Consider the following 26,154-nt stretch of genomic DNA (forward strand, 5'->3'; position numbering starts at 1 on the left):
TCGGCAACTCTGGGCATTAGCTTGCCTCATCTTCACTAACGGCCCCACCAGACCGCCGGGGATGCCTGGTCTCACCCTGGAGATACCCATTAAGGGACCATCTCTCAGGGAAGCCAGGAAGGGTTTCGCAGCGGTCGAAGCGCCTTGGGACCCTACGGGTAAGTAGTGCGCTATATAAATGCCTATACATACATACATACATTTGGTCGTGCAGGGGCTCCTGGGATACGGTGTCCCTGCTGCACAGCTCGCAGCCCTGCTGCAAAGCAAATCCTCGTCCCTCACGTTCCACTCAGCAGTTAGAGTCGTTCCTCACACAGTGAAGCGGGACCCACGGAGCGGGTCCGGCGAGCAGTTGTCAGCCCTCATGAAGATAGGAACAAGCGGCAATTTACAACAGCGGCTCCTCCTCACCAGGCAAGAACAGAGTTTTCTTTAAAGTATCCCCGAGATACAAGTGATATAATGTTACTTTTCCAGTTCCAGCTAGGTCCAATTGTAGTCTTTCATAACCTTACCGAATTACTTAATATTTTCACCAAATTTACTAGCTCAAAGTGTGTACGGCTGGTTATCTTTATTCATTGCCCTCTTAGTTACACCTACCTCCGATTCAAGTTATGTCTCACCTCCTTGAACACGTAAATTAGTCCCCCCTCCTCATTAATCCTCATTGGCTTGTCTCAGAATAGAGATAAGTCTTGTTCCTACAGGATCCAATGCCATCACTATCAATTATCCGCCTAACCTCTCCAAAAATACAGCAAAACAGCACAAACATCGCTTACTCAAATCAAGACCTAAAACTTTAATCTTTGACGTCTACATCTGTGCAAAAAAGGGTATTCTGTTTAATGACCTCAACTTCTACACCTGAAAACGGGCATGTTGGCGGAATGTCCTCTACTCCATGCTTCGAATAAAGGACGCTAGGAAAATTCCTCACGTTCTCAAATTAATATCTTCACCTTCACCTTTCCTCAAAGCTAATGCCACCATCACTCTCTACAATAATAGTATCATTCTCATACAAGACTCCAAGTTCAATTTATCCAAGTTGGACTATTTTTTCCCTACCCTCAAGAAAGAAGTGATGGTTAAATCCTCTGTTTCCATTACTCGCCCTTCTAATTCTTCGGATTTATCCAGCTCACTTCCATCCACTGCAGGGAGTACTTAAAGTTTTCACAATTCTATCAACTCCATAGTTGATTTCAGTGAGAGTCAATCCCCTATAGTAATCTCACACTCCAACTGACCATCTGGATGGCAGACCTAATGTGTCACACATCTCGCCGATCGCAAGCCAGATTCTCGACACTTCCATATTCGTGATGCCCTCTCAATACTTACCCCCTCTTTTCTGTGGATGCTCTCCCATCTAGGGCCTCACTTTCTACTCTGTCTCTGCCGGCAGAGCACAAAATTTTCCCCTCATTGGCATCCTCCTATCCTAACACTCAGCCTTCTCATGAGCAGTTCCATTGCACAACACTATTGTCCCTACACCCCCTTTCCTCCCCCTGCCACTCCTTCCAATCGAGCAGGGATTCTGCAAGATTTTAAGGATGCATCCCCTCCCCCGGACGTTCGCATTACTGCCTCACCTCATACTGACATCCCTCGAGGTTCCTCCTCTCCCCCGGACCGCTCCCCTCAGTTGCTATCCCTGAATCAACACTCAGACCTTGCTTCAATTCTGGACAAGTTATCTCTCCAAGTGCACCTTCTCTCTCACTAACTCCTTGAATTGGAAGCCCTCTCACTTCATCATCTACCCTTGCTCATTTCTCTTATGTCCTTGAGAAAGCTACCCACTGTCCCTGCCAGCATACCCACTGGTCCTGACCAGCACTCCTCGAACCTCATCTCTAATACCTTACCCCTCCCTAACGCCCCCTCCTGCCCTAGAAGAATGATGGCCGAGCTTGCGACCAGTGATATTGAGGATCTACTACTCTCATGCTCGATCACTCTAGATAGTGACAAGATCCTTATGGTCCAAATTCAAACCATTCACGCCAACCCACACAGGGAATCCTCCTACAACAGCAGAGCCGTAAATAGCCACAACCTCAAGCAAGTGAACTTCACTCAGACTTCCACATCACACACGCCTATACATCTGAAATGTGCACTACTCAATTGTAGATGAGCCTGCAAACATGTCTCTGATATCTTTGACCTCATCCAAATCAATGAATTAGATATCATCATCCTCACAGACACTTAGCTAACTCCTTTCTCCACCCCTATCCTAGACCTCTTAGGTACTGCTTAGTCATGATATAATCCGTCTAGACAGATCTAAGAAACAGGGTAGTGGATTAGCTTGTATACACCGGAATACACTATCTGTTTCCCACATGGAGACCTCCACCCCATCCACAGTCGAATACCTTTGCCTCAACATCTCTAGTAATCACATCACAGTTTGCAAACTTCATACCTTCTACTACCCCCCTGGTGATAACCTCCTCTTCATTGAACAATTAATGGAAATCATCTCTTCCAACGATGACCCCTCATTTGTCACAAATCTACTTCAGTGATTTCAACCTTCACTGGTCTAATCCCAACGAAAAAGCAGTGATCTGTCTAAAATCATTCTTAGCGGATCGGAACCTCACCCAATTTTGTGACCGGCCTACTCACAACAAAGGTGAAATTCTGGACCTCATCATTTCAAAAGGTAATACCATCACATTAGAGGACATTACCCCTTGTGATTGGTCCGATCACTACAGCATCTTCTTCTTTATTAACAGCGAGTTGAACAGGAAAAGTGATCAACCGGAGAAAATTAAACAGTGGAAAAGAGACCTCAGGAATATTAACATGGAAGGCTTAGCTATCGAATGCAAATATGCCTTGTCTTCCTTAGATGACATGCTTGATGTACATGACCTCACTGACTACTATAATGAAGATGAAGAATCATATTAGCAAGATGTGTGTAAGGGTTCTAACCATCAAATGAAGATTCTTAGAAATCTAAAACCATTCCTTCCTCAAGCGGACCTCAAGCAGGTGGTTCAAGCGCTTGTCCTGCTGAGGCTAGACTATGGTAGCGCCACGCTCTGTGGCCTCCCCAAATACACCTTGGCCCCACTCTTTGAATGCCTCAAAGGTCTTCCCTTTCTCCCATACTCTTTAATATTTTCATAGAACCACTAGCGAACCTCCATGAACATTCTTTTCATATGTATGCGGACGACAGGCAACTTTATCTGAAAATTCCCCCCTCTGAAGACTTCATCTCACTCAACTCCATCCTGACGAATACCCGAAACTGGCTAAATGATAACCACCTCCTACTCAACACCGTCAAAACAGAATTCCTTCTCATATCTCCTCCTAATCATACCCCCAAGCTGGACCTCTGGATGAAACACCTCACTGCCTTCAACTGCTCTTCTCATATCGAATAAACTTGGAGAGGTTCACTCCCAAAGAGTCTTTTCCAGTAAGTAAGGCTGACTAATTCCTTTATGTAAGGCAATCCTTTATTTTAAACGTCATCAGACAACATAAGCTCCTACACTGGTGACCCAGGAAGGAAAGGTCTAGACGTGCAGCGCTTCAGGATTACACATCCATGCCCTTATCAAGGAGGCCGCAGCAAGACGCATTAGTCTGCACCTGGGTTATACGCGTTCTCGTGGATGACAGTAAAGAGCATTATTACCGCAAACTCCTCATCCCACAAATTGTAACTCTTGAGGAATCAAGAACCACGACTCCCCAGCCAGTGTTGAGTCATCATTGCCCTGAAGAAGTTCATTCCTCAATGAACGAAACACGTTGGCTGGAGCTCATGTTATCTGATGACGTTTAAAATAAAGGATTGCTTACATAAAGGAATTAGTCAGCCTTACTTATTGGAAAAGACTCTTTGGGAGTGCACCTCTCTAAGTTTAATCAGCTTCTGTTCTGCTTGGCAGTTGGGACCCAACAACTGCGGGTGCAGGAGTTGCATGTGCACACCAACTCTCATCACTTTCGGATAATCACAAGAGGAGTATAGCAGGGAGGTTCGGCTATTGCGGTCCGCCGTTGTTAGCTACGTATCATTGCTCCTCTCATATGATTGACTCAGCCAAATATCTCAGAATCACCTTGGACTCACACTTGAAGATGAAGAATCATATTAGCAAGATGTGTGTAAGGGTGCTAACCATCAAATGAAGATTCTTAGAAATCTAAAACCATTCCTTCCTCAAGCGGACCTCAAGCAGGTGGTTCAAGCTCTTGTCCTGCTGAGGCTAGACTATGGTAGCGCCACGATCTGTGGCCTTCCCAAATACACCTTGGCCCCACTCCTTGAATGCCGCTGCTAGATTGATTACGGGTACAAAAAGGAATGAACACATATCCCCAGCGCTAAGATCTTGAAATTGGTTACCGTACGAAGCAAGAGTACAACTAATGATTGCTTGTTTGACACATAAAGCCCTCGATTTCAACCCCCCCAGCTACCTGGCTCAAAAGCTTGAACTATTAGGAGGGGGTAGATCATCAAGAAGTGCAAATTCTCTCCTATTGAAACCTCAGACCTTTCGCAAAAAGAGAATGAGACTCAGCTTTTTCTGGCTTGGCACCGAAGATCTGGAACTACTTCCCATCGGAAGTCCGCAGAATCCCCCACTCGGCTGCCTTCAAACATGAAGTAAAAATAATCCTGATGAACAAGTTCTTGCCTTAAATGGTCATAGATCGTGTGCTTTCTCAAAGATCCATACTACACTCCTTTAGGCCTAACAAGTGCAAAGCACAGGGTTGTCTATTATACATGGTCAGACCACTGTGCTATTCAGTTTGAACTGAAGTGTGGCAGGAATCAACTAGCTAAAACTAAGCCAGCCCAGGGGATAGTGACTAGAGCTTGGGGAAAACTGGACATCAATAAATTTGAGAGTTCCCTAAGCAGCTCGATGCGATCCCCCTCAACTGAAGTGGAAACTGCGGCAGCCGCTTACAATCAATGGCTAGCCACTTCCTGCAATCTATTAGCTCCCGGCAGAAAGTGGACTCCCAAACGAGCTATAACATCAGCCCCCTGATATTCTAAAGAACTTAGAGCCAAAAAACTTGAGTGTAAACGGTTAGAAAGGGTTTGGCGCAAAAATTATAGTGAAACAGATAAGGAAAGATACAAACATTCCATTGCAAGTTACAAACAAATCCTATTTGTAGCTAAAAGACAATTTTTTTCTATGCAGATAACGCTGGCTAAGTCCAACTCCAAGGAACTTTTTAACACTATTAAAACACTGTCTACTTCCACTGTTACCAGGAGTCACAGTAACTCCTTATTTTGTAATGAAATTGCTGATTTTTTTAAACATAAAGTTGAAGTGATATTCTCTTCCTTCTATTAAGCCAATGAAATGACACACTCAGACTACAACAGTGATAGATTGGACAGCAGTGACTCTTCACGGACACTTGATCAATTTCTACCATTGTAGGTATCAGAATTAGTTAGGGTCTTGACCCTGATTCCCTCAGGAGCCCCCAGCGATCCTTGTCCTGCTTGGGTCATTAAACAAATACCAGAGGTGATAGGAATGACCCTGACCCCCTTGCTTAATACAGTCTTTGCCTCTGGTATATTGCCTAAAATCTGGAAACAAGCCTCTGTTCTTCCGCTTTTAAAAAAGCAGAATCTAGATCAAAAGATCCTAACAACTATAGGCCTATTTCACGGCTCCCTCTCCCTGCTAAGATTCTGGAGAAGGTGATGAATATCCAACTCAGTGCATTTCTCCATCGTAACAACTCTCTGGACCCTTCACAACATGGGTTCAGGGCTGATCACAGCACTGAGTTGGCTCTGTTGAAGTCAACCGAGGAAATCAGAGAAGCCGTAGATGGAGGAGGTAGTGCTGCCCTGATTTTACTGGACTTGTCCACGGCCTTTGACACGATCCATCACAAGTTGTTGATGGACCGGTTATCAGGGATTGGTGTGGAAGGACTTGCTTGGAAACTCATACAGTCTTTTTTAGCTGACAGGTCCCAAACTGTGGATCTGGATGGTAATTCATCTAAGCCATTTATACTCCTGTGTGGGGTGCCACAGGGCTCTTCTCTGAGCCCTACGCTTTTTAATATATATATGGCACCTCTAGCGAAGGTTGTTAGATCCTTTGGCTTCCAGCTCACCTCCTATGCTGACGACACACAAATGGTGTTGTCGATAAGTAAAGGAGGTGAGAAAGAGACTGGGGAGCGCTTCAATGAGTTCATGAGTGCAATATCCGGTTGGATGTCCTCCAACTGCTTAAAATTTAACTCCAATAAGACTGAAGTCTTAAAGTTAGGGAACAATCCATTTGTGTGGTCACCAGAATGGTGGCCAGAAGAATTGGGTCACTGTCCTACACCCACCAAGAAGGCCAAAAACTTGTGGGTAGTTGTGGATGACAAACTTGTCATGGGGGACCAAGTTAGCTTGGTGACCTCAGCCTGTTTTATGATTCTTAGAATCATAAGGAAAATAAAGTTCTTCCTGACAGAAAGTAATCTTAAGACAGTGGTCATGGCCCTGATAAAATCGCGGTTGGACTATTGTAATAGTCTATATTTGAATATGCAAAAACAACAGATAAATAGGCTTCAATTAGTCCAGAACGCAGCGGCCAGGCTGCTGTCTGGAACTCCTTAATTTGTCTCTGTCAAAGGCGAGCTCATGAAGCTACACTGGCTACCTATAAAACAAAGATCTCGCTTCAAGGCTCTGTGCATAGCCTTTAAAGCCATTAACGGCATCGGTCCAGAATTTCTTAGGCAAAAGTTCCAATGGTATGTTCCAAGGAGGACACTAAGATCTACCAGTGCTAAACTAATGCAAGTTCCCAGGCTGAAAAAAGTAAACTGGGGAGCTCAGGAGTTTTACTTACTGTGCCGCGAGAGCCTGGAACGAGCTCCCCTCGTTTCTCAAAAATGCTCCAAATCTTCTTACGTTTCGGAAGAGCCTGAAGACATGGCTTTTCTCACAGTAATACTCTTTCTGCTTCTCAGGAGGACCAGTACTAAGCGCCAGGACACCCAAGGGTAATCGCTCGCTCTATAAGTGCTAATAACATGACATAACAAACCCTCTTAAGCATTGTTTTTTCTTATCATGGTACAATGTTATTATTCAATTATGTTATTCTCTGTTATCCCCTTGTAATTTCCCCTCTTACGATGTTCTTCCCTTCCATTATGTGAAGCACTCTGATACCTTTCGAGGTCATGTTCGCGCTATACAAAACGTTATATATAAATAAATATAAATAAATAAATGGGCGGGCTACATAGCGGATCAAAAAGGCGAGGCTTGTTTTGACGAGCAGGTTGTTATTGGAGAGTTGCTGGGGAATGTGAAAGCAGCATCTTTACACACTGGAGCCATTCGAGTGCAAGGCATTTTTGGCAGAAATATGCATGCATGTTTGGAAGCACTGCCGTTTATGCTCCGAAAATACCTCTCTGGCCTGGGCACTGACAAAAAACAATGATAAAAAGACCTTGCCCTGAGGCTGGATTATGCGTGGTGAGCAATTTATATTTGGGTGGAGTATTAGCTTTATCCGCAAGTTTAAGAGGAGACTTTGGTATAGTGTCAGGACAATCCATGGTACATAATGCTTGAGTACGTGTTGCATAATGAATTTGGGCTATAGAAAAGGTTGAGTCTCCTAAATCTGACATATTCTCTAAGATTATGCCATTTTTAGAATTGCACAGATGCAGTGACTTTTCTGTACTCAGCAATAGTACCCGGTTTCTATGCTGATATATCTCAAATGAAGGGCCGGTGGAAACAGTGGCTTGGGAAGGAAATCACAGACAGACAAAGACTTGTCAAACACACTGAAATACATAAAAAGTAACGAAGAATACTCGATCTAAATGTACTCAAATATATTATTTGCATAAGACTTATTTGTCCTCTCAACAGTCGGGATGTTCCCTGGGGCACTCGATTCTTGCCTGATATGCCAGCAGGTACAAGCAGATTTCCACTACATTGTATACCAATGCATCTAGATACCCCTCTACTGGGCCACCATACTGGATCTCGTTCGAAATCTGCCAGGTAAAACAATGTTACTGGACCCCTTAATGTGCCTTTGAGGTAAGACGTCGTGAACAAAACCCCTAAAATATCAATGTCTTTTTATCGACTGAGCATTGATAATTGCTAAAAGTAACATAGCTTTGGGGTGGAAAGACACAGAGTACTCAATCCCTAAAGATGGCTGCAGGACATCATGAAATGGTCTATGACGGAACAGAATATTATGCATGCCATCAAATGAAAGAAAGGGTGACAAGGGGTGTCCGTTGCTGTTTCAGAAACAATCTTATTAGCTATTGGAGCTAAGTCTTGCGAGTTACAACTGTAAACAAATTAAGAAATAATATTGATGTGTAATGTGTGGACATAAAAATTCATGAGGACTTTCATGTGGGAATCATTCTAGAAATAGTTTGCCCATATCTGCATGTACCTCTCTTATGGATTCTCCCTTGGAAGGCAAATGTTTGCATTGAGGCCAGTACTGAAGTAATGGATGAGGCATGGCTGCTGAGCATAATATTGTACTTTGGACTACAAGCACTCTAGTGGGGGAGGAAACATTGTTTGATGAGATGTTATTCTGTATTACACATGTGCTAATTGCATGGGGATCATTATCCTAAAAGCAATTAAAATGAGCACTGGCAAAGTCAATAGGTCTCGGCTATTCGAGATCTATTAGCTTTGACAGTGTTAATGTATTTCAGCATTGCTTAGCCACATTGTAAGTGTTCTACAGGCATATGCAGCACTCAAGTGTCCGCAGCTGATGCACTGTTAGTCCTTTGAGTAATCACGGCTATAAACCCCAGCATTGGTACCACCTCTTGAGGCACTTCCTCTGTGAGTGCAGATGGGGTAGACCATGTGCATGATTCTTAAATGGAGGTGAACGGTGGGTGGCGCTGCAGTGAAGAGCAACTGCAGGACTGCTACTGTGAAGAGTGTCCTGGTGTAAACTGCCATAGAGAAGAAATGATACAGGAAGAGAACTGCCATAGAGAAGAGTCAAAGGAACAGCAGTGAGAATGCAATAGAGTGCAGCAGCTAGACGAGAACTACTAGGGAGATGAGAGTGTGTGGCAAGAGCGAGACTGCAATAGAGGGATTGGTTTGCGGACAGAACCTTCTGAGCCCATCTCAACATGGCAGGGTGTGGGCATGCAATAGGTGGGCAGGGGAACAGGGAAAGAATCAAAGCCGCCTAGTGATGTTGAGAGGCATCGTATTCTACCAGCACTGTCTAAAAATGTGGGGCATGCAGGGTGAGGCTGCTCCCTCTTGCAGTCGTAGGTGTGATGGCAGCCTGCCTGCTGTACGTCGTAGCAGCGAAAAGTTCAGACAAAGAAGCATAGTGCTTACCTTCGAAGAAGAAGCTCTGTTTGAAGCCCTAATTTAAGCTCTCATGGGAGGAAAAGCAACAGCTGGAGGGACAGCTGCAAGCCAAGATGTTTTCTAATTTTATACCAAGTAGCAAAGCGATAGGGGATTGGGGCATGGAACAGGTGCCCTGTGAAAACAGCGTCAGACATTTGAACTCAGTCTTTGAATGCCCGGCAATGTGACTAGATACCGACACGAATTACAGCCCTGTTTAAAATGGCACCCAGAGCAAGTGAAAACACAAGCACTCCTGAAAAGGGCTGTTAAACAAGAAAAAAAGAAGTTCCTAAAATGGTCATTAAATGGGAGATGTGGGTGGATAGTAGTAATTGGTCCCTGCTCTCGGGAGGGCTAAATAAAAGAAGAGGCATGGGGCATGCATTTCATGGACAAATAGGGAGAAAGAATAGAATAGCGATGATGGTGCCAGCAAATGGGAAGCCTATGAGTGGGTCGAAGCCCACAAAGTAAATACAACATTTCTCTTTCAAGACAGTACATGTGCGGTCTAGAGCAGAGACCTAAAAAGTGTCAGTACAGTTTGATATCCAAACCCCGCCCAGGTTAAGATTCTATATATTCTCACATTGCTTATTTCATAACTTTGGTCGGTGTTGAGAAATGTGTCTAGTGCAGCTGACCCTACCTTAATTAAGATCTAGAATTCAATCTACCTTACAAAACCAACTGTAAACCTAAATATTTGTAGGTTATTCAGAATTTGAGCAACCTCACCATAGAGATAGGTAGGTTTTAGTGATGCTATTTAACCAAGAGGGCTGTTTAAATCACCATGTATATGCTGATGCATTGATGGCAATGGAGAAATAACTTTACACTGAAACTCGTGGGAAGAGATGATTTAATTAGTGAAGAAACTCTTTTTTTTAAAGATGTATTTATCTGCCTAAAATTCTTGGGGACCAGGAAAAATACTTGCTCTTGGTGTAGTATAGCAGCCATAAAAAGACATGCTAGTCATGACACCATCTGTGTGCGCATATTTAAGGGTTTTTCACAGGAAACAACTACACACTTTTATTTTCTGCCGAAGGAAGGAGCAACTTTTTTTTCTAACTCCTGTAGTTGTCAGTAGGCCTCAGACAGAAGACACAGTCCTTTTTGTACTGCTTCATACTATATGAAGGCTGCGTATTTATTTGATTTATGAGTTATTGTGAATCAGAAAACCTACATTCTGTTTCAAACACAGGAGGGCTGTCTCCATGTAATCACACAATGAATTGTGAAGTGACGAAATTTTTCATTTCAAAATGCAACCGCTTGATTTTTGTGCCTCGAAAGGGGCAAACATTCTTTTAAAGGTAATTTTTCACTATTTTTTGGGGTGAAAGTGAATTTAGTGTCTTTGGAGGATTTAGGTTGTAGGGATATTTTACAATATATCCAATATTTCTTTGTGGTGAACAGTGCCAAAAGTAAAATCTAATTAGGATGATAAACAACTTCCACCTAAAAAATAGAAATATTCCCCCGTCTAGTTTACTTAAATACAGCCAAGAATGTTCAGGAATGCCAAAAGTATGGTCATGGTGCTTTGCAAACTTCGGAAGTGTTGATCCAATCATTAGTGTAACTTTCTGTCTTTGAATAATTAAGCACATCATCTTATTGTTTTCAGGGTGGCAATCCGACAGCTACTGTAATAGCACTGTGCTCAATGAGAGATTTCAACTTGGCTCTGGAAACGTGCCAGCTAGCCATCAGAGATGTTGGGGGTCTTGAAGTGCTCATCAATCTGCTTGATACTGACGACATCAAATGCATGGTATGTATGTTTTTGTAAAAATTGATTTGCCTTAAAACATGAAGCGTGTACGAATGCATTTTCCAAAAAGTACATACTGCTTTTCTTATATTCGAACCTATCTGATTGTCCGGCATGCTTCGAAGCACATTCCACAGAAATATACTTAAAAATAAAAAATAAATAATTGTAGTGTTCATTTCCCTTTCCCTCATTTGTGATAAGTTATTCTTTAATTACCAGCACTCTAAGTTTTGAAATTTTGAGAAACGTAATATTTTGGGGTTTCTAGCATGCAGTATTTTCATAGGTAGTGTTCACACTGTAGAATCTGTTGTGAACGTATCTAGGACCCTATTTAAATATTCCCGATTCATGCCCTTATGTGGTTATAACAAATCATATCCTTATAAAGGCATAAGAATCATATCCATATTTAGTCATAGCCAATGCAGTCCAAATACGGCAAAGCTACTCCCATAGACTCCTAGAAAGTACAACGCGTTCTTTAAACAAGCCAAGCCTCCAGCAGCCCGGGAATTCCACCTGCTTTTGTTATGATTTGTCCAAGAACTCCTGGAGTCCTAAAAGAACTGCGAGTTCTTAGTGACGTCTTATGTCCAACCTTACGTCAAACTCGGCACCTTCCAGGTATAAATATACCAGCATCTGCCTTAAGCAGACACACAGTGGTTTGGAGCAGATCGTCTGTCTACTTAGCCGAAGCCCAGCTGTAACGAGAGCCGAAGGAAGCCGACCCTCCCATTGACGCACTCCAATTATAGAGTGGTTGTATGGACGCAGTAACTCGGTGAAAGTAACCACAACTTTAGGTTACTGCGTCCATACAACCACTCTATAATTGGAGTGCTGGAAACATAAACAATTGTGAAGGGCTGTCCTCACAAACCACCAGGTGTCATACTTTATCATAGGCAGCCTGCACTCTCTAAAAACCCGGTTTGATAGAAAGCGGGCCTATACTTGAAGACCCGAAGGCACTTCTATTCATTAGAGTGAATTAAAAACCAATGTTGTACCCCAAATCACATTTAATTGTAGGCTGTACTTCTTGCTATTAAAATACTGGAATATCCGGGTTAGGGGAACTATTACCCCATCACCACTATGATCGACGACTACATGTTTCTGCCTATGGCTCGTTGAGTCTGTGCCCTTCTTCAGGACAAAAGACGGGCTCCTGTTTATTCAATATGACACTAGATATTGACCCTTTGTTCGGGCGACCAGTGTCTGCCTATACCCAAACGTTGTAGTTCTGCGATACCCCAATGTAGGGTCTTTAGTGCCCCATGGGAGGAGGGTTCAGGGACCCCTGCAGTCACACTTGCGTCAAATAAGATCACTCGCCGTACACCTATGCACGTCCGCTCCTTCTCCCCGGCTATAATCTTAAACTACAATTATTATTGAGATACTGGATGTATTAATTTACAAAATGGAAACCTGAAGACTAGCTCCAACATATTTAGTATTTCTTGCCTTTCAGGGACCTCAGTAAACAATACTGCTGGACTATACTACTTGGCATGACTATTTCGCAGTCCAGATAAGTTACATTTTTGTGTGATGTCTGTTAGACTGGAAATATAATAGTGTATACGGTCTGGTTGTTCTGGAGTTGCAAGGGAGCCAGCAAAGTGGGTAGAGTATAAGTAGTATCCTTGGAAAACCAACAAATATTGTTAAATCACTTTTGTTTATTAATATGCAACTTGTTTCAGTCACCAGCAAGGTATTTGTTGTGCTGAACCAGCAGTTGCCTGTCAAAGTGAAGTTTGTTATCTGTTGACTCAAAGTTATGGGAGGCCATTCATTCTCTTTCACCATATAGGAACTATGGAGGCTAAGCCAAGTGTGTGGATCTTCTACAGGTACCTTATTCAACATTCTGAGACCTATGAGACCTAGGTTGAGACTGTACTTTTATGGGGCTGTTCCCCTCAAGAGATCCTGGTGCAGAATTGTGTGGAAGCAAGGAGGGCTTCCTCACATGCCTGCTCCTGTTCTCCAATAATGGCCACAAAAATAGGTTTATATTGTAAATTAAAATATTTATACCATTATTAGTGCTGAAAATAATATTCTGGGTGGAGAAAGGATCTAGTATATGAAATATCTTCCTCCAATTCTCTAATATCTCTCCAAATACTTTTGCAGATTGCACTGCCTCAAAATTGACTTTTTAGGTCGAGCCTAGAGTCAGCGCACATGTGCTGCTCTGCAAGACTTGCTGTATTGCTTCTGTGAAGATGGAACACCGCCCACTGCTTTTTATTGGTTGCTTCATCTGCCTTTACAAATTACACTCCTTGGTAAATAGTGTGCATTTGTTCCGCCTTCTGGTTGTTTTGTTCCCACCATGGCTACTGGCCCTGCTACAGGGATTCTTTCATCAGGAGCTATATGTTTTGCTTAAGAGCACTACTTTTTCTTTATCCCTCTCCTCGCTGCTCGCTGGCGCACAACTCTGCTTTCAGTTCACTTAATCTCATAGTGCCTACCCCCACAACACCTTCCACCCTCACAGCTTCTTGCCTTAAGCCTCTGCTCGAGGGCGCATGGTGCTGATTTAACTTCACTAAATCTCCCCATGCGTCCCACCCCCCACAACTTCTCCCACCCCTCGCAACTTATTTTCTTTAGCCCTCTGCTCACCGGCGCGGCACTGCTTTAAGTTTACTGAATCTCACTGTGCCTCCCACCCCCCAAAAAACTCCTCCCACCCCTTGCAGCTTCCTCCAATCTAACCCAACAAATTAAATCTCCCTGATGCTCCCTCTGCTTTTGCCTCAGCTGAGCTGCACACATAATAACAAACCAAGGTGCGTATACTCGATGCACATTTAGGGAGATCCCCAAACCAAAGTATCTTTAAAAAATACTGCATAAAATTCCCAACAATAGATTTATAATTGTTTATCAATGGGCACATTTCCACCTACGTATTGGGAATAAAGCTGACTCAGGTATAAAATGGCTGCTAATGAAGATGAGCAGTCTAGGCTGTCATGCCATTACGTTCTCTCTCAAAGGCCTCTCCATCTGGTTGTCCGCCTGGGTGTTGCCGAGGACCAACGAGTCACAGCCGCAGGGATATACTATCAACGGGTAGAGAATCCCAGCACTTTTAACATTTCTGCAGCTGCTGTCACCGGCACCGCTATAATGATAAGAAGTAACTCCAGACTCCCTCCCATTGCCATTATCCATGTCCACACTGGCAGGTAAGCAAGCATCCACTTATAATATCTGCTCTATCAGCAAGATTAAGTGTGTCTTAGAGGGTTAGGGAACCGCTGCTGACCTCACTCCAATCTAAGCATTCACATTTACACTTGGAGAGCGGGTCTCATCACGCCGCCTTCCATAACCTACAATTAGTGACTGAAGATGCCTGCTGCCCTCTCTCCCGGCTCATAATACTGACTGTCACATGGGCCACCGTCTCATGCTGCCGAACAGGAAGAGAAAGAGTTATAAATTAACTCTCGGCTTCATGTGATACACAAGTGCATGCACAGGAAAAGGTATGTGTATTGCATTCAATTTATGTAACGTTACTTACACCTTTTACGCAACTGTTTCTTTCCTAAAAGCGTTCCACATGTGCGGTCCACAAAGCCTTTTAAAATTGCAAGGCTGTAAACATGCAACAGTCTTGCAAAGCTTCATATTTGAAGGCTGGCAGGATATTTCGTGTGGCTTCCGGCCTGGGGGTGACACTTCTGTAAATAGCAGTTCTCAGTCTGTCTGCGGGTCGAGGTTGAAAATCTACAAAACAGAGAGCACCTGTGTCACTCGGTGAAAACCTAAAATAATGCTAATATTTTTTTCTCTGGGAACCACCATTGTTTCTCTTTCATTCCTATGTACATGAATTCAATATGGCTCCCTAAAACAGATACATTAGGTGTTTGTATGTTGTATCACTACGTGGCGCTAGCCTGTGAAGTAGAGTTATGCCGTTCACTAGTAAAAAGCACTGACATTGTTTTCATTGTTCCCTTCGTGTATTTTTTTTAACTGGACGGCAATCTCTGCTATTTGAAGCGCATGATTAACATCCTCAGTGGAATAAAAGTGAAATGATTGCATGCATTTGCAGATTTGGTGCAGTGACAAACGTACTCTTTTGCCAGCAAGCGCTGCTGTATTTATATTTCTGAACGAGTTGTTCTGCTCTTATTCAAATGAAGGTTTGTGCTGCCAATCATTTACAATAACTATATCAATCAAAGAAGTGGGGGTGCCCTCTTCGCCCACTGGGAGGATGATTTGTTTAAAACACTAATGGGTGACAGAGTTAGTCAGCTCTCTGAAGTCAATAGTAATTGCACTCTGCAGTTTAGAGATAAAAGCATCTTTTCCTAAAGCAGAAAAAGTCAATTCATTTTTTAATCAGCATGGTTTATTTGGCTATTTTTATTGTTATTGATTGTGTTTAGTCTATGGCTGCATGGAAACATAGGTATAGGGTCCCAGAGGCGAAACCGATCACATTGCAAATGCTTGTTTAATACCACCTCTGCTCAACAGAACACAATTGATAGTCTTTTTTTAGCTCTCCTGGGTTTTGTTTATTAATAGAAATACGTCCTGCCACATAAGAAGTCATGCTATGGCATCTGTTAACAAGAAAGCCTAGATGTCTCTTCATAGCTACCTGATAATAGCATTTATAATTTGGTAGAGCCCAACTGCCCCTCTCATGAGTTAGCCTGAGATATTTCAGTGTCTTCCTGGAGCATTTGTACTCCCAACAAAACTGCTGAAATGCAAATCTAATTTGGTAAACTAAGCTTTGTTTAAAAAAGTGTACTCATCATAAAAACATATACACATGTTGTTAATAGTGCTCTTTTAAGAGCATTAATATGCTATCTTAGTTTTTAACTGGATTTCAAATTATGGGGAATGATTCGATTAAGGTGGACAGAGGCCAGAATCAAGAAATCAAGGAGGTTTAACAACAGTTTTACCTCTGACACCATAGATCATACGCAATTTTTCAAACACAGAAGTCCCTTTTATTGACTCTGCGATTCTTATTACTTCTTTTTCTTTAAACAAATGTTCATATAGATTAGGTATCCTTACATCCAATACACATTAATCCCAATAGCATTTCATATCACAGTTTTGCACAACATATATACACACCATAACTGTTACTACACAACAAATAACAAATATTTACAAATTTGTACACATATTGTAATCAAGATAAATTCTGATGATCATAATGTTACTCATAAAAACATAGCCCTATTATGTATGAGTTCCTCAGGTTAGCGTCCTACTTATTTGCCAGAATCAAGTTATTCCTTCTTGGCAGTTCCTATTTATTCGATCCTGTTAGAGGGCAGAGGTCGTTCATTAACAATATACGGGTGGGCTAGAGCACTCAAGCTACACTCACTTATTTAAACATTGTCCCTTGTGTTTATTGTACTCTGATCTTCTAATGATGATGCCAACGCGTGTTTGTAAATATTTGTTATTTGTTGTGTAGTAACAGTTATGGTGTGTATATATGTTGTGCAAAACTGTGATATGAAATGCTATTGGGATTAATGTGCATTGGATGTAAGGATACCTAATCTATTTGAAAATTTGTTTAAAGAAAAAGAAGTAATAAGAATCGCAGAGTCAATAAAAGGGACTTCTGTGTTTGAAAAATTGCGTATGATCTATGGTGTCAGAGGTAAAACTGCTGTTAAACCATCTTAGTTTTTAAAGTCACAATTGGTTTTGTAAAATACCAGATCATAGTTTGTTATATGGCTATTAGGGTCATTCTCGACATTGCTAAATTAGCATGAGCTCTGCTGCCATGGCGCTGCTTTTGCGCACGTTACTACATAACGTTATTTTGCAAAACTTGGGTTGTGCCTTTCACATGCGAACTGTCTACTTTCTGCATTCTCTGCTGTTCCTGGAGTTTAGTCTAAACACGATGTGCAAGGCCGATAAACATGCCCCATGTTATTCTGTTCTGGTCAGTCCCTAGCACCCAGGCAAACCATGCTCCACAGCTGCGTTGCTGAAAACTTATGCTTTCATATTACGGGGATGCATATATGAGACATTGAACGCTGCACTACGCTTGGCGCTTCTACTAGCGCCCCGTTATTTTTAACGCTACTTTTGTATATTTTATTTCCATTGTGTTGTTTTTCCCCCTGCTTTTAGCTGGGTAGTATTTCGGCCCCCTTACCTGCATTCTAATCGGAAATCACCGCATTTTTGGCGGGTCCGGTTCCGGGTGGTGGGGTAATTACGGGCGCCATTTTGGAGTGGTGTGGTGTGTACTCTGAGGGAACACCAGCAGTGAGCGGTCTAGCGCTCCTGACGACCAGAGGGATACCTATTTAAGGCGAGCAATTGGGGGAAAGCCCTTGATGAGACATTGAACGCTGCACTACGCTTGGCGCTTCTACTAGCGCGCCGTTATTTTTAACGCTCCTTTTGTATATTTTATTTCCATTGTGCTGTTTTTCCCCCTGCTTTTAGCTGGGTAGTATTTCGGCCCCCTTACCTGCATTCTAATCGGAAATCACAGCATTTTTGGCGGGTCCGGTTCCGGGTGGTGGGGTAATTACGGGCGCCATTTAGGAGTGGTGTGGTGTGGACTCTGAAGGAACACCAGCAGTGAGCGGTCTAGCGCTCCTGACGACCAGAGGGATACCTATTTAAGGCAAGCAATTGGGGGAAAGCCCTTGATGAGACATTGAACGCTGCACTACGCTTGGCGCTTCTACTAGCGCGCCGTTATTTTTAACGCTCCTTTTGTATATTTTATTTCCATTGTGCTGTTTTTCCCCCTGCTTTTAGCTGGGTAGTATTTTGGCCCCCTTACCTGCATTCTAATCGGAAATCACCGCATTTTTGGCGGGTCCGGTTCCGGGTGGTGGGGTAATTACGGGCGCCATTTTGGAGTGGTGTGGTGTGGACTCTGAGGGAACACCAGCAGTGAGCGGTCTAGCGCTCCTGACGACCAGAGGGATACCTATTTAAGGCGAGCAATTGGGGGAAAGCCCTTGATGAGACATTGAACGCTGCACTACGCTTGGCGCTTCTACTAGCGCGCCGTTATTTTTAACGCTCCTTTTATATATTTTATTTCCATTGTGTTGTTTTTCCCCCTGCTTTTAGCTGGGTAGTATTTCGGCCCCCTTACCTGCATTCTAATCGGAAATCACCGCATTTTTGGCGGGTCCGGTTCCGGGTGGTGGGGTAATTACGGGCGCCATTTTGGAGTGGTGTGGTGTGGACTCTGAGGGAACACCAGCAGTGAGCGGTCTAGCGCTCCTGACGACCAGAGGGATACCTATTTAAAGCTCCCTCTCCCGCGCAGCGGTCACACGCAGCGGGCGTGCCTTTGCTGTGCCTGAGTCGTGCCAGAGTCCTGCCCGTCTGCGCCCATCAGCGCTAAGGAAGCGCGGGTCGCGGCAGGACTCCAGACTAGGACATCATGACTCTGCCTATTATCACCTATCAACGGGTTGCACTGCTGGCTATCCGTGATCAGATTTTCCAGTGTGATCTTCCGCCCGTGGATCCTTTATGCGGTCAGTATCACTGTTCGTGCGGTGCCTGGTCGCTGGATGCCCCTTCTCTTATTCGCTCGTTAGAGCGTCCTTCACCACATAATCGTAAGATAGACCTACGGGAACTTAATATTTGCAGTCTTAATGTCAGATCACTGACAAAGCACTACCAGGAGATATAGGATCTTCTTAAAGATGATTCTCCTGATGCGCTTTTCCTTACCGAAACCTGGCTGCAGGATTCGGATGTCTCTATACTTAATCTGGCTATCCCACCGGACTATTCTATTTTTACCCTTAATCGGGCTACTAGGGGAGGGGGTATTGCCATGGTTATTAAGAGCTGCTACCCGTGCGAATGGAAGACGGTCAAACTACCAGGGTGTGAAAGTGCGTGTTTTAAAATTTCGTTTAGCTGCCATTTTACTCTTTCGGGCTTGCTAATCTATCGCCCACCGGGTTGTGACACGGCCTTTAGTGCTGCTCTCCCGGATCTCATTAGCATAGAGGCACTGGGATGTGCTAATTTTAATGTGATAGGAGATCTTAATCTTCATTTGGATTGCCTGTCTTTGCCCGCGGTTAAGAGCTTTTTGGCCGATCTAGAGGCCTTGCAGCTCTCTCAGCTGATCGATACTCCCACGCACAGAGATGGTCACATACTTGACCCTTTCTTTACGAATCTGGAGGGAGTTAGGGCTCACTGTCCCACCCAATTGGCTTGGACAGATCATATGTTGGTGAAATTGACTTGCCCTATATCAGATTTTCCTTTCATAGTCCATGACAGACTCGTCCTTAAACGACACTGGAACAAACTCAGTCTGGAGGATTTCTACCGCTTGCTTGAGGCGGCACCACTAGGCCTTCTCACTGAGGTGGATCATGGGTATGACTCCTTCTGCAAGTGGATCTTGGGTGCCCTCGTTTCTTTGATCCCCATAAGGTGGACTAAGTGTCGTCGAAACGAGCCCAGTCCATGGTACGACAACACCTTAGCCTCACTCAAAAGAGCTTGTAGACAGGCTGAGAGACTATGGAGGAAAGCTTATGATCCCGATTTGAGGGTTTGTTACCTTGTTAAAATTAAAGCTTACCATAGGGCTGTGTGTAGAGCTCGAGCAGCCTTTTATGCTCACGAGTTCCAGAATAACCCGAACCCCTCAAAACTGATATTTAAGGTGTTAATAGAGCTGATGACGAAGAGGACAGCAGTGGCGGAAATCTGCTCGGATTCCCACTGCGAGGGCTTAGCCTCTTTTTTCCGGGAGAAAGTACAGGCCATTTATCGTTCTTTCCCGACGGGAGTGCCTACACTAGAGCGGGTTAGCTGTACTTTGAGAGACAGTGACTGTCTCATGACTCTATCTCCCCTGTCTATGAAGGCCTTCGATTCTCTTAGCCTTAAAATCAAATCAGGATCCCCGGCAGATCCGCTGAAACCGGCCCAGCTGATGAAGCTATCATCGGCATGCCGCACTCCGGTGCTCTCCTTGATCAACCTATTGCTCTCCTCTGGGAGAGTCCCCGCCAGGTGGAAGCAGGCTGTAGTCACGCCCATTTTGAAAAAGCCTACTCTAGACCCACTTAAGCCTGAGAAATACCGGCCTATCTCGTTGCTTCCCTGGGCCACGAAAATCGCGGAGGCCCATGTGAACACCATTCTGGTAGACCACCTAGCTAGGGCTAACATTCTTGGCCCTACCCAGAATGGGTTCCGTGCGGGCCACAGCACGGAGACGGCCCTACTCTCCATGGTCGAACACCTGCGTTCCGTGCTTGATGCGGGTCGAACGGCGGCACTGTTGCTATTAGATCTTAGTGCCGCGTTCGACACGGTCTCGCACGGGATTTTGCTTCAACGACTTGAGGAGGTGGGGGTCACATGCTCCGCCCTGTGCTGGTTTCGATCTTTTCTTGCTGACAGATCATTCCAGGTCGCGATTCCACCCGGTAAGTCGAAAATCCATCCGCTTGACCTGGGGGTACCACAGGGGTCATCGCTGAGCCACACTCTATTTAACCTATATGTGAGGCCGCTGGCTGTGGTCGTCAAGCTGTGGGGTCTGACGATGTTCTTATATGCTGACGATACGCAGCTGGAGGTCACGCTGAGTGGGGACTCAGATATGGAGGCCCTCAGGTTTCGTGACGGCTTACGGGCGGTGGCCAATTGGATGAATGCCAACTGCCTCCAGTTGAACACCAAGAAAACTGAGGTCATGGTAGTCGGTAAGCAGGCGGGGTTGTGGGGCGACAGGTGGTGGCCCTCGGAACTGGGTGTGACTCCATCTCCAGTATTGGAGGTAAAGAATCTGGGGGTATGGCTTGATCCGTCTCTTGGTTTCATCTGCCATACCAAGAAGGTGGCAGCTTCTTGCTATGGCATCATTAGAGGACTCAGGCCAATCCTTAGGTTCTTCAATGCTCCCACCAGGCAGTTGGTGGTTCAAGCAGCAGTGTTGTCTCGGCTAGACTATGCCAACTCGCTTTTGGCCGGGATCAACCAATCCGAACTTTCTCGACTGCAGCGAGTTCAGAATGCAGCAGCCAGAGTAGTGCTGGGTCTTTCAAGGCGTAGTTCGGTTGCTAAATCTTTACACTCTCTTCACTGGCTTCCGGTACACCAGAGGATTAGATTCAAGGTTTTATGCCTTGCATTTAAAATCCTCAAGGTACATCTCCCCAAATCTTGGAGAATTTTCTCATACCATACGTCCCTTTGCGAGCTCTCAGATCGGTAGGTCAAAATCTGGCTGTTGTTCCACGTTTTAGACTTAGTAGAGCTGGTGGCCGCTCTTTTCGAGTCTTAGCGGCAAATTGGTGGAATTCTCTCCCGGCGCATATTCGAGCTATGGATAATCTTCTTCTGTTCAGACGGGCCATCAAAACTATTTTATTTGTCTAGCCCTCTTGCTGTATTCTATGATCCCTTTGGTTCTCTGCGGTGTTGTATTGTTCTGATCTTGTCAAAGCGCCAGGACGCCCCTTTGCTGGGGCAGCTGTGCGCGTTACAAATAAAAATAACATAACATAACATAACATATTGTTTACACACACTAAGAGAGAATCCTTTCCTGGGAGAAGAGCTATGCTATGCCTATGATGTAAAGCTACCATCTAGACTCTAAGGTATGGGGTCTACTGACAAAGCCAAGAGATCTTCCTTTGTATATTAAACTTTCACTTACCAAGGGGAGGGTGGTCAAGCCTTATAGTCCTTTTTCCACTGTCTATATAAAATGACACCCCCCTTCATATTCTCTGGTATTGTAACAATGCTAACTGTGCTAGGTTTATGCATTTTACTGCTGGTAGTGGCTTGTATACTGCATTATAGAGCATCATAGTTAAAATAAACATTTAGAACTATACAATGACTCTGATTATCTTTATTGTGGACAAGTACGAGTGAGTGAGCGAAAGGGTATTTCTTGCTACCGCAATTCCTGACAATGTCTGGAGTGTTGTGTTCTGGGTTGTCTAATCATTTGTAGCTTTGTGATTTTGTTGGAGAACGAATGAGACACTATAGTTAGGCGGTCCTGGGATTTTGGGCACTGAGGTGGTAGGAAGGTACAACCCCTAAACACTGAGGTCCTGTCTTCCTGCTCATAGTTCTGTGTATGTGCAGAATCCCCGCAACACGGCGCCCAACATGGGGTCTGGTTTATATCTGCGAGACTCCTCAGTAGTGCTTGTACTTGTACTTGTCCACAATGCCCTCACTTCTGTTTCCGGAGACAGTTGTGGTGGTGTAGCCTCCTATATTGTTATATTTTACATAGGTTTTTCAAGCTCGAATTTTAAAAGGTCTTTCTCTTTCTTTCAACTTTATATTTCGCTGCCACGCATAGGTTGTTATTCTCTGTTTTTAATAATGGTGGTTGCTATTCCGCCTCCTAATAGCGCACCATTCAGGGCTTATTTACAACAATACAAAGTACCTGATGCTGGGGTTGCGCTTATCTTCATTGTGGAAGCAGATCCTGCCTTCGGCTTTGAGGTTTTTTCATTCTTGGGTTACCTTTCCGGTAGTCAAGGGAACAGACAATTTGTTTCACGAGCATATTGCCACCGCGCTTCCGCAGCATTATCTACTGTATATTACTCTTGAGGTTCCGCTCACAGCTTTTCAACACCAAATTTGGTTTAATGGCGCCCTTCCTCACCCAATAGCGCTGGTCCGCTAAGGCCCTTTTATGGATAGATGGGGCCACGACACCCGTTTTGGCTGGGTATACCCCAAACCCACATTATCTAACGACTTCAATGCTTGCAAACTCGGCGTATTACATACTTCCTTGATATGTGTGCATAGAGCTGTCATACAGTTCATGTCGCACAACTTTCAGGTGGGACCACTTGGCGTTGCTGCACAACCCGCTGGACCTGGTGGCGTAACCATCAGTCCCCATATGGTTAATTCAGTGATGGGCAAGCGTCCACAAAATAAGGATGAGTTTCCTTATTGGCTTGCTGAGAAATCTGGACAACTAGAGGCTGTTTTTCCAAATACCATTTCCTGTGGAGAAACACAGTATCTTGACTATAAGTTTGCCTAAAGACTTAATTTCCGAATTGGCTGATTGTAACACCGGGGGCAAGGTGTTTGCAGTAGTGTATTCAAAATGTTTTGGCACTCCCTCCATGACCGTACTCTCTTCCATGATCTAGCAGCTAGGGACTGACCAGAACAGAATAACAAGGGGCATGTTTATCAACCTTGCACATCGTGTTCAGACTAAACTCCAGGAATAGCAGAAAATGCAGAAAGTAGGCAGTTCTCATGTGGAAGGCACAAACCAAGTCTTGCAAAATAACGTTATGTAGTAGTGATGATCTTGGGTCATACAAAAGTAGTTTGCTAAAATCAGTGGGGCAGATTTCCAAGCCCCTTGTGCAGCCGGGGCATCACGTTGCGTGACGCACCGGTGGCAGAGCCTGCTATGTGATATTTACAAGAACAGGTAAAGTCACCCTGCATGACTTTACCTGTGCTTGTAAATATCACCCCTGTTCACGCAACACTTTGTGTGTTAGGGGCATGACATGGGTGTTGCTGTGGGTGTGCCCACGCAACACCCATGTCCACTGATGCATTTCAAGATTAACAAGAAATCATAAGTCTGGAAATGCATCAGAATGCTACGCCAGCCTAGGGGTGGCGTAGCGAGGTGCAACAAGGAGAAATGTTTGCATTTCTCCTCGTTTTTATCCTCTTTGATTGCGTGCTGCATTCTACAGCACACATTGGAAGAGGAAATCACCCCAATTGATTGTTTTTGTGCAGGAAGGTGCCCTTTCCTGCACAAAAACATTCTCCCCACGAAGCAGGCATCCTTGCACCATGGTACAAGGGTGCGTGCGCCGGCGCATGCCAACAGTTTGTCCACTAGCGGAGGGGGAAGCACAGAGATTCCACATATTGTTGTAAATATGTTGCATCCCTGTGCTTCGAAACTAACAGTGCGGCGCAGCAAAATGACATGCGGCACCGCTCTGCGTTAGTTTCTTGTAGATCTGTCCCAGTGTTTCCTTTTGGTTTAGTGATAACAAGATATCGGACAGAATATCTTCGCTTCTCTTTATATTGCTTTACTGAAGGGCTAAACGCAGGTGTCATCACTGCAATGTTGTCCCCCTAGTCTAAAACTTAGTTGAAACCTGTTGTAGCATACTGGCTTATTTGTCTCCAAAACAAAAAGGAGGCCCCTAGAACCAAATTAGTGAGGCAGGGGACAGGGGTAATCAGACCAAAATTCTAAACAGAAACAACCTGCCTCACACAAATAGCCAGCTAAAGGATATCTCATCAAAAGTCTGAGTCTCTAATGAGTCGCAATAGAGCCTAGTGATTCAAAGAAAACGAGAATATAATTCAAAAACTTTTATATCAAAAAACAATTTCAATTTATTCAAAGTCCTCCTTTACTTATGTGAACATGCAGAAAAACCACGAATAGAGTACATTTTGGTAGTGTCCCGGGGGATCACAAAAGTATACATGAAAAACAGTAAGAAAAAAGACTATACTTTTACATAATAATAGACATGAACAGTCACTCTGAAAATGTCCCTACTCAAACCCCAGGTGCATTCATGCTTTCAGTCAGACTCATACATCACACTCAAAGCTGCATTTATCCCATTAAATCAACTATTATACAGCAAAACATAAAACAGCTTTAGGAATAAAAAGGACCAACATCCAAGTCACATTTGACATTCAGTTGTGTACAAGCATCCGATTTGTTTAATGGTAATCACTTTTATATGACTATCTCTTAGGCGGCTGTGGATCACCTAGAATAAGGAAAGGGAGGTAAAATAGACAACATTCAACCTCACAAATAGTTATAATATAAGCTTAGAACAATAATCATTTGATTCCAATATTATATCAATTAATTTTACAGGTCCTTGTGTTCAGCAGTAGATAAGCACTGATGCACGTTTTGGTGAGGACCAAGGGAAGGTCACACCTTCTTCAAGGCGCAAAGGGAAATAAGAGCTAACCAAAAAGAGGTGGAGGAGGGTGATACCATGTTCCAGAGTGAAGCCTTTGGGAAGAATAGAATTCCAAAATGTAGGCTCAAGAATAGAAAATAAAAACACTTGCTGCATATAGAATAAAAAGGTGTACTTGAACCAAGGATTCTGTGACCTATAGCACCATAGATATGTGTAAAGTGAGAATGCAGTGAAGGCAAGGAAATTCAAAGAGAGAACGCCACCGCTCGTCGTGCAGGATACATGAAAGAAAGGAAAGAAATTGCCTTGTAGGAAAAGGCCATACAGGCCTGGAAAGTAACGGGGAGCACTAACTAGTCTAAAAAGATTCCTTAGGCCCTAGGTTGGGATTCCAGATAGAGAGGAGGAACAAGGAAAATACTGAGTATTCATGCAGTGTGTCCTCATAATTACGGATCCAAAAAGTGTGTAACTGTACAACTGACTGTAGTAACAGAAGACCACACATATGAGTTCAAAACTGAGGGCACACAGCAGATAAATGGTGAAAAAATATTGTGCCCAACTAGAGAGTCAGAAGAGGCATACCTTAGTGAGCCCATACGAACACAGATCCGTAGGGGGGCAGTTAATACTCATAAAGCAACAGCCAGCAATGATGAAGAAATTGCTCAGAGGATGTAAGTAATTCAAAATAACCAGAATAAATTCTGGAATAAAGAGACAAGAAAACATAATGGAAGAGCTTAGAACTCTGTAAGGGTACGCAAAAGGGAGTGGAAAAGATGAGAAGAACATCTACACATCAGGGTACAAGGTATAGAAAAAAATATTCCCTACAGCCTGCATCAGAGACACAGGGCTTGTGACAACTAAGGAAC

The 26,154-nt window shown here is 43.8% G+C and overlaps 1 protein-coding gene across 2 annotated transcripts in view; it reads left to right on the top strand.

Moving 5' to 3' along the window:
- The window catches only part of ODAD2 (outer dynein arm docking complex subunit 2), a 1,353,572-nt gene that overhangs the window by 904,709 nt on the left and 422,709 nt on the right, over positions 1-26,154 (top strand). For both annotated transcript variants that reach the window (XM_078663397.1, XM_078663398.1), the window contains one exon: positions 11,100-11,246. In XM_078663397.1, coding sequence (XP_078519523.1) covers positions 11,100-11,246 — 147 coding nt within the window. The remainder of the gene's footprint in view (positions 1-11,099; positions 11,247-26,154) is intronic.

Source organism: Lissotriton helveticus, chromosome 10 (genome assembly GCF_964261635.1).
Source record: "Lissotriton helveticus chromosome 10, aLisHel1.1, whole genome shotgun sequence".
Classification (NCBI taxonomy): domain Eukaryota; kingdom Metazoa; phylum Chordata; class Amphibia; order Caudata; family Salamandridae; genus Lissotriton; species Lissotriton helveticus.